The sequence below is a fragment of the Haliotis rubra genome, unplaced genomic scaffold (genome assembly GCF_003918875.1).
Source record: "Haliotis rubra isolate DU_JTF1 unplaced genomic scaffold, ASM391887v1 Scf354, whole genome shotgun sequence".
Classification (NCBI taxonomy): domain Eukaryota; kingdom Metazoa; phylum Mollusca; class Gastropoda; order Lepetellida; family Haliotidae; genus Haliotis; species Haliotis rubra.
Window position 1 is genome coordinate 831,964 of NW_025767029.1, and position 9,716 is coordinate 841,679.

General features: G+C 37.7%; 1 protein-coding gene across 1 annotated transcript; it reads left to right on the plus strand.

Annotated features, from left to right (window-relative positions):
- Nucleotides 1-8: 8 nt before the first annotated feature.
- LOC124285165 lies at nucleotides 9-8,791 on the plus strand. The gene is made up of 11 exons (XM_046721346.1): nucleotides 9-79; nucleotides 2,389-2,523; nucleotides 3,273-3,351; nucleotides 3,689-3,742; nucleotides 4,144-4,189; nucleotides 4,464-4,697; nucleotides 5,654-5,776; nucleotides 6,188-6,226; nucleotides 7,003-7,101; nucleotides 7,932-8,079; nucleotides 8,554-8,791. The coding sequence occupies exons 2-10, from the start codon at nucleotides 2,406-2,408 to the stop codon at nucleotides 8,064-8,066; spliced, it is 927 nt and encodes a 308-aa protein (XP_046577302.1). The 5' UTR covers nucleotides 9-79; nucleotides 2,389-2,405; the 3' UTR covers nucleotides 8,067-8,079; nucleotides 8,554-8,791.
- The last annotated feature ends 925 nt before the right edge of the window (nucleotides 8,792-9,716 follow it).

Sequence of the window (9,716 nt, forward strand, 5' to 3'; positions counted from 1 at the left end):
ATGTTTATTACACGGAGAGCTAACTCTAATTTACCAAATTTGCTTGATAACTATTTTGTACGTACGGTCAAAAGAAGGGGTACGACTGTTGACGAGAGTAAATCTTTAACCCCCGTTTTGATCTGATAAAATATACGCATTTCTGTGATAAACCTGATTTTGCATTATGATCCGCTAAGGCAAATGTTTAGCGTGTTGCATTAGGTCACAAATTAAGTGTACATTAAATAGAACTGTAACTAAGACACACGACTATCTTATCTTACATGTAACAGTTTCTTGACAGGCACATGAATAAATCATAATGATATTTGTAGAGGCACGTGGTGATATACTGGCTTGTAAATGACAATGGCTCAACCTACTTATATTGTAGGCCTACCTCTAAAGTAGGTGCAGATTTGTCCTGACACTGACTGTGAAAGTCATTTAAAGGAGACATCCAGCTTTCACTTGTGTGTCTTTCCACAGAAGGCCCACGTAAAGGTGAGATGATTTGGTAATTGGGAAAACAGGCTGATTAGTGTACACAATAGTAGCAGCAGTAGAATATGTATTGTCTTATGCTAAATATATTTCTTGAGATATATAGATCTAGTTTTGATAATACTAACGTGTAGAGAACAGATTCTGAAATTTCCTTAACAATTTCTTATTATTTGTTCAAATGGCAAGCTGATAGAAGCAGATATATTTTGACAAGAACAGTGTCTAATTTTATGTGACATTGTTACATTCATGCATGCCATGAGCTGTGAACTGGTGAAACATGCCTATACTTGTCCCTTGCAATTGAATGGTAAGTTAATCAAACATATAACATACCTCTGTCAATTGTAGCAAGGTTACTGAACCCATGATATTTTATATGTCAGTGAAGCATTATGAAGCACTATTGAAAGACTCTCAGATATAATGTACCAGATAATACAATGTATAATGTACCCACTTAAATGATAGATCTAATGAGCTGAGGTTTGGGTTCCATCAATTTGTTGCATAGTTTATCATTTAAAATTGATGGATATAACACACCCACATATAACGAATAATGAACTCTCTTTGGGCTCCTGTACTCTGTCAATGACAGTATACATATATTCATGGTTAAAAGGAACTGTTAATCTCTGAACTGATCACGTGTCACGATTCAGCATGTGTAAACTTCTGTAGCCTCATATAGTTGTTCAAAACAGCAACAAACTATTGAAGATGAGTGATTCACTGGATTAACTTCTAACACCTTGTTTGAAGTTTACATCTTAAAATAGCAATAGTGAAACAGTGATAAGGCAGTATCCGGTTCTTTCAGAGTTGTCCTGATATAAACAATGATGATATTCTGACAACTCTTGACCATGTTAATGTTTAAGACGAAATACCATAGTTCCTCACGGACGACAAGTATCCTCTTGTTTGTAGATGTATGTACAGAGCTATAGATAACTTTCTTCTTTTTTTTTCCTTTTTATTTTTGGGGTGGCGGATGGGGTTTGTCCTTGAGTTATGTACTCGCTTGTGTTCATCTCAGTTGGGTATCCTAATTTTCCTTTGTGTGACCCGATAAATTACACCCACCTCACTCAAACTCAATTGGGTATTTGGCCATTTTCTATTAATTTGGAAAATATGATAAAGTTTAAATGTTGGTTTATGTGTTATATATATTTGATCTGTAATACGAGAAACGATCAGAAAGACTGCAACATGCCAAGTTCATGTGCTGAAATAGAACCTCTCAATATACCTCAGTTAATTTATCTATTTTGTGTGTATGCATGTAAGATCAAATTTATTGAGTATTTACAACAATTCAAGCGTATTTGTATGCAAGAGACTTAATAGGAATTGAGTTTTCACATAAATATTTGTGTAATTTACAATACACAGCTTATCTGTACCTCTGGAATAATTCAATGAAACTGTCTCATTAATATATTTATAATATGCATGTAGTTATGTATGAGATGAATCAAGATAATGCATATATTGCACACTTATGTTATTTATCAAGTGACTTGACATGGTCACATGACTTGGTCCAGAATGACTATGAAATGCATGTGACAAACTGCAGTGAGAACTAACTAATTAGTTTCCCCTTTGAGTTCATTATAACTTGAATTAACTGTAAATATAGCTGCTTTCACAAGATTCCCTTGAAACCTACCAGTCTATGAGTGAATATTCATCTAATGAATTATCATTTGTCATTTTGTAACATGAGGTATTAGCATGTATTTGTGGGTATGGGGTAAGCAATATGTATTTATTAGCTAGACTGGATCTCAAGTGAGTAATCATAGAAGACTCAAAGTAAATACTGATTTGCTAAACAAATTGTAATCTGAAACCTTGTGTTTAAGTTAGAATCATGTCTGACTTCAGCTGATATTGGCGAAACCATGTGTGATTCAAGTGGAGGGAACCCTGAAGATGAGAGAATACTCCTGGTGAAATCCATCTCTTCTCTCACTGAAACAGAGGAAACACTCCTAGGCAGAGCAAGAGATATACTAAAGGGTACTGAAAGAAGCCTTTTTGTCTCTGTGAAAAACTCATAAAATTGCACATGACATCTCAGGTTGATATGGTACCATTGTATCATGCAATAAAGTGAACACACATACCCCCCAGCACCCTATGCTTGCCCACAAACCCACTCTAACCACATACACACACACTATTACAACCAAATCTCTACATACAAACACCCTACCACAACTTATCTTTAACACTCATGAACATCCAGGTTAGAATGGGCCTTCAGCAACCCATGCTTGTGGTAAGAGACGACTATTGGGATCGGGTCGTCAGGTCCATTGATTTGTCTGACACATGTCATCATATCCCAGTTGCTGGAATCTATGCTCATGCTGTTGATCACTGGAGTGTCTGGTCAAGACTCGAATATTTACAGACTGCCGTCATATAGCCAGAATTAAACAACAAACAAACAAAACCGTTACAAGCTATCTCCACTATCACCCATGTACCCTCTACCCCTTCCCATGAACATCTGCTCCCACCCTACCACAACCTGTAATGGTCACTTCAGTGGGAGACTGTTACATACTATGAGTATGAGAACGTAAGAACCCGTCGTCACCTTAACCCTGTTGTAGGTAGTAGTCCTGCATGTATACATAATGTTCCTGTGTGTTTACACTTGGTGTACTTTCTTTAGAACACTAAGCTGTCATCATTAATACATCACACTGTACTGATGAGCTGTACTGATGAGCTGTATCCTTGACCATGTTTGTTTCTAGAGTCTTTGTCTGTGTTGGTTGAGGAGAAGATTGGGCTGCTATTCAAGATCGTATCAACGTATAAAGACGTTCTGCTAAGGTTTGCTTTGGGATATATTCATATTTCTAGAAAGGATCGTTCACCCCTCTCCTACACATAAGGTCTTTGCTTTGGGATATATTCATATTTCTAGCCTAAAGGATCTACAATAAATGAAGGACAGAAGTAGTTATCCTCAATAAAAACCACTGTCATACAGCTGTTTTGCACTGTATTCTTGCACTGACCAGCCACCTGATGAAGGAAACAAACAAAACACACATAAGATTTTCACAACAAAATGTAACACGAGAATTAAACAAAAAGGCAGGCTTCTTGAATGCAATGTACAGTAGCAGTATGTGGCTCCAGCTGACTTTATCTCCATCTTTTGCAGACATGGAATGAAAACAAAGGCAGAATTTAACCGATACATTCAGAGGTATTACAGGTAACTATGGGAACATGTTGCATATACTGGGTATATATTTACAATATTATCAATCTAATACCTGATATCATAACATTCACCTCAAAGTATCCTAAAACTAGTAATAATTACATTTATTACCCATATGGTGAAACATAACCAGTGTCATATGCTAGTATATCATGTGCACATGTTTACATATCACTTTTGCCTAGCAACCATTGTTTCTGTATTTTGTTGTCTGTGACATCATAAAACAATTGAACGTGATGTCAATGAAGAGAGCTGTCACGCTTGCTTACCATGTTTTACTGGACAAATGTACTTGAATAAAATGGATAAAGAAATTATTACACTCGAGCAAGTGTGTCATATGACTTATATGAAACGCATGGAATGTTAAGTAAAAACTTTTTTTCCAGGCACCCTGAGGTCCGAGAGGCAGCAGACTACTGGCAGGATCTCGAGGTAGCGTAGTGACTTGTCATCTTGTTTTGGGGGAACAGGACATTTTTCAGTTTTAAAAAACCCAGCTTATATAGAATCCTCCTAAATGCTATTACACGTACATCTTTTTCTGTATGGATAACATCCACATAGCTTCTGCTGATATTTTCATTCCATGTCCTACAATGTAGGAATATAAGCAATAGATTTTTCAACCGTTCCTGTAACGTCTGATTGACAATGAAACCAGAAGTGGCCATTATCATTGACCTGCTGCTGTGTAATAATTTTCCAGAGAGAATGGGATGATTTTCTTGGTGATGTAGACAAGATGTTGGATACGGAGCAGGATGTGCAGTTAGGCCCAGGTGAACTGGGCCCAGTGGACTTGCCAGTAGAGGATGCTCAGTCTGGAAAGTCCACAACTCTACAGAGTTACCTCCCTTCATCCAGCCTCACTCTTGTCTTGTTGCGTCATTTTGCCTGACTACCATGACGAGATCATGTGGCACAACTTCTTGCTCACCAGGTAGGGAATGTTTTGTCCTGTTAAAGTAAATGTTTGGAGTTTTGTACCTGCAAACAAAGGCATTTGATGTGAAGAGTTAGGTCCTTTAGGGACAGTTCATAATTTATGGTTATGTCACCCATTTTGTTCTGGGGAGGTGGGGGGTGATCAATTTTGTAGACATGAACTAGGGTGGGGGTCAGCAATTTTGTACATATAAATAATTTATAAATTGTGGGAAGGGAGATGGGGGTTCATTGATTTTGTACATGCTTCTGCATAAAATCATCATCACCCCCAAGCCATAAATTATGAACGGTCCCTTAGGCTCACTTGATCCTGTGATCCTGGGTGAAATCACCTAAGGTTCTAGGTTTGTCAGATGTACAGGTCTAACACCTGCATCACTTCAGGCTTTGGAGAAGCCACCATGGAGAATAAAATGGTCAATTTGTTTTGTATGAAACATATTGTATTCACTAAAAGGAATGGGATTGGGAACAGGCTCTCCAGCTTTGATCACCTTTTCTACACATATATCACAAGAAAAAGGTCCACATGATCAACTGCAAGAAACTAGGCAGTATTTCAGTTGGTAGATGCTACCTTCTTGTGACTGATCATGTGGATGATTATGATCTTTTATATATCAACTTAAGGGTTTTATTAAAATAGTACAAATTTTGATATGTGTCACTTTGGGCTTAACAATAAAACACAATTGACACCCAAAGGATCACACGCTAAGCTTCTGGATGCTTTTACCGGTGTTCACTCAAATAAATCACCGGTGACTTACGAAATTGTATACTGTAAAAATAAATTCAGAATTCAGAATCATTCGCTCGTCACGTTGAAGATTCAGTTCCACATATGGGTACAATGTGTGAAGCCCATTTCTGGTGTCCCCCGCCATGATATTGCTTGAATATTGCTAAAAGCAGCATAAAGCTAAACTCACTCACTCACTCATTCAGGAGGAGTTTTCTGCAGCAGGAAGTAAGGTGCTTGTGATCTCATTTGGAGCTAAGGAAGGGGCGGAGAAATGGCTGGCTGACACGGGCTGTACATTTGACATGCTGCTGGATCCCGACAGAAAGGCAAGTATAAAGGCTACATGTGTTGTGCCGGGGAAATATCAGGCTATGGGTTCCCGACAGAGAAGCAAGACTCATGTGTTGTGTGGGGAAATATCAGGCTATGGCTTCCCGACAGAGAAGCAAGACTCATGTGTTGGTCTCTCTTGGGATCCACTGAGCAATGTTTGTATTCCAGGGAAGCCTGATGATCCCCATGTTTATAGGCTTCACTGATGTAACAAATGTGTAGTTGTAAGTCAATTCAGCCATTCCTTCCTCATGCAGTGATATGGTTGAAGAACTAGCATTAACATCCTACCTACACAACTCACTCTAATACTACCCTCATATTTCCTGTCATACATCAGCCTGAGGGAATATTTGTCATATGAGCTGCCATGTTTTAAAAGACAATTCCTGTTTTTGTTTCAGTTGTATAAAGCATTCTCATTGAAGAGGTCTGTTTTGAAGGTAGGAATCTCAATGATAAGTTTGAATTTACTCAGACAAATGAAAAAAAATAACACTTGTTAAATAAATCTCACAATCACAGTAGTGTGTGCATTATTATGAAAATAGATGTGTCATACTGCCACCACTCAGGTAACAACGTGAAACATTTATTGGGGAAATAATGCATGATGTTCAACAACCTCCTAGGGGCTAGGGTTGTCCGGCAGTACAACGTCTCCTCCTAGACAAGGGAGAACACTCTAACCAGGAGTCATCTCCATTGGTCAACGAGTGCCTGCACATGATCTTGCACGTCTTGGGTTGATTCATCTGCTATTGTCCTCACCTGCTCAGTTCTTTCCAGATGTGTTCAAGGCAGTCATTTAGCTGAAACAGTGTTTATTTTTCCTTATCCTGACTCATGCTAGATGCTTATCTCCCTTTTCCTTCGGAAGGGAAAGTGTACATGGAAACTTGATTCCCTTTGCTCTCTGAAGCAAACGTAAAATCACTCACCCAGTTGGGTTACCCAATCTGGCCGAACATATAAAGGATATAAGTCGCAAAAGGGACTCGAGAGATTGCCCGACCGTCCGAAAGGGCGATGAAGGAGAGTGTGACAAGAGCATGCCTCTGTATTGGTCATGTGAGTCAGGATAAGTATAAAATATGAATTTTACCATAAAAATTACACATTACAAGCAACAAATAGAAACAACAAACAACTACCATTTCTGTAATGAACGTGATAATCCCTGCTTGCACGAATACAGTTGACTGATTGTTTGTGGCAGGTGTGGAGTGTATCGTGCCTAGTTTACTATGCTGAACAGATGGTGGCAGGACGAGAGTTACCCGCCCCTTATGAGGACATTGATGATGACCCACATCAGGCAAGCCTTGTTTAGACCACATCGATTGAATTTCATTACTGTTAATTTATTACTGTTTTAATTATTAATATTAGCATAAATATTATTCAGTAGAACAAACATCACTTTAGAATGTATCTATTGTGGTGATGTAATTATGTTACAGGCTAAGTCAAACATTGTCTTGACTTGATAATTGTGTTCTTTGAGCAATGCTTTAAGGAAGTATTAGAAGGGACTTTACTGAACAGACTTTGTGGATATCAACTTCTTTTGTTACGTGAGTGCGACATTTCGATACAGATTCTTGTACTGTTGTCAAGCAGGACAACGTTTCAAGAATCTGTATCAAAACAGAACTATTGATGCCACTATTGACTATTGGTGCCACTATTGACTATTGATGCCACTATTGACTATTGGTGCCACTATTGACTATTGGTGCCACTATTGACTATTGGTGCCACTATTGACTATTGATGCCACTATTGACTATTGATGCCACTATTGACTATTGATGCCACTATTGACTATTGGTGCCACTCAAAGAAGTTAGTAGAAGGGAGACAATTGATGACACTACTGATGTGAGTCATGTCCAATGTTTGGATGGCAATGAATCAGTTACCATATCAAAATTTATCAAAGAAACGGCATTACAAAATTGATACTTTCACAATAACATTTTATTTTACTAATCGTTCACTTTAGTTGCCATTTTTATCAAAAATACACCACGTTTGAAGAGACATACACCTCAAGGATTGTTCATCTGTCAGCACTTCTGTCTGTCTGTCTGTCTCTCTGTCAAGTGCTGTAATGTCATCAGCGGCTGTTTGGTGTGTGTACAGATGGGAGGAGACTTCACGCTGGAGAGGGATGGAAAGATGAAGCTCATCTACCTCAGCGCTACAGCCAAAGACAGACCATCTGTTGATGCCCTTCTTCGGTCTGTCAAGGACATGAATTCTACAGGAGACCAATAGCTCACCTTTCCAGGTAAAGCAGGATAACAAGGAGTGTGTAGCTCACCTTATCATGTGAGGGAGTTGTGTTTAAAGCTGGTTGGAACAGTATTCTAGTTACATTACAGTGTTTGAGTTCAATGTGAGGCCGAAATGTCGGTCTCAGACCTTTACCACTTTGCTGAAACCCATGAGCATAGCTATGGTACTGACTAGTTTGCTCACCTTATTATTTATCCCTATATGTCATGTACAAAATCTGTGCAGCGAGTCTTGATACCTTCCATGGGAATTTGTGATGATCTAAAATGCCAATTGGAATGTAGTTCAACTTGTGCAAGTGTCCACAGGTTGATGTCACTGTGAAGAACCTTCTTCACTCACTATATTACTTGAAATATTGCTCAGTGCGGCGTAAAACTAAACTCACTATATTACTTAATATCATGACATCTTAATGTCATAATGTCATCAATGCTTTGCTCTTATTCCTGTTTTATTCTTGTAGGAAATGAAAGCTTGAAGCATTTCTGTGCTGATTAATGAAGGTCAAGGTCTAAACCAGTATGGCTGCCATGACTGGACACGTCAGTGAAGTGGAATGTTTCAATATTTCGTTACATATTTCTTTATATACAAGATGTAAAATGAACCTTTTATTTTACTGCAATATCTACCTACCTATATCTTTACTATATATTTATGCTAAAGGATTTTTCACTGCACAATATCATGACTTCATGAACCTTAAACCTACCTCGCAAGTGAAATGTGATTTCATGCAGTGATTCTCCACCTTTTATGGTTCTGCACCTATTTCATGTTACATCGCAATGGCTCAAAATAAAATTTTGAGAGTAGTGAAATGATAAGTCACAAAACTGATCCATAATATTACAACAAATAGTTCCATGGTTCTTGATTGGTAGTAACATTTAAAGTCCCTAGTGTCTGAGGACTGGAGGTATGACAGTAACAATGGATTCTCATGATGATGATGATGATGATGATGATGATGATGCATATGATGCATCAGTTCTTATAACTTGCTCAAATCCCTTCATTATTACCCCACTAATTGATTAGTGCACACAAAGTTATTGCCCCAAAACCTTGTCTCCACAACCAACATTGCTAACATTTTCCTGATTTATTATTTGTGCACAAGACTTGGGGGCCATCAGTCACTGGGGTACCAAGGACCTTCTTGACTCACTGTAAGAAAAACTTTTAGTTTTCTTTATTTACTTGTTTAATATGTTTATTAGACACAGAGAGGATGCCAGGTTATTATCAGTGCTATCTTAGTGACAATACATTCACACTCGGTGTTATAACAGCACTAAACTGTTGTGTGATGTGTTGTTTTATGTAGATGTTTTATGGCATAGTATGTACTGCCTCAGTATATACTGGTATCAACAAGAATTCATACAAATATTACAATTACATACTGTTGACAGTTTTTACATATTAAGGAATGTTATTTCATCATATAAGGGCATTTATTTCATCATATAAGGACATTATTTCACCTGACATTTCTTTGAGCTGTTCTATTATTAATCTTATATATATATAATGCTTATATGTAAAGAGAGAGATATTTTATATTTACACTTCACAAATAAAATTTAGATTTGTAAAATGTGTTGTTATATTTCCTACTTC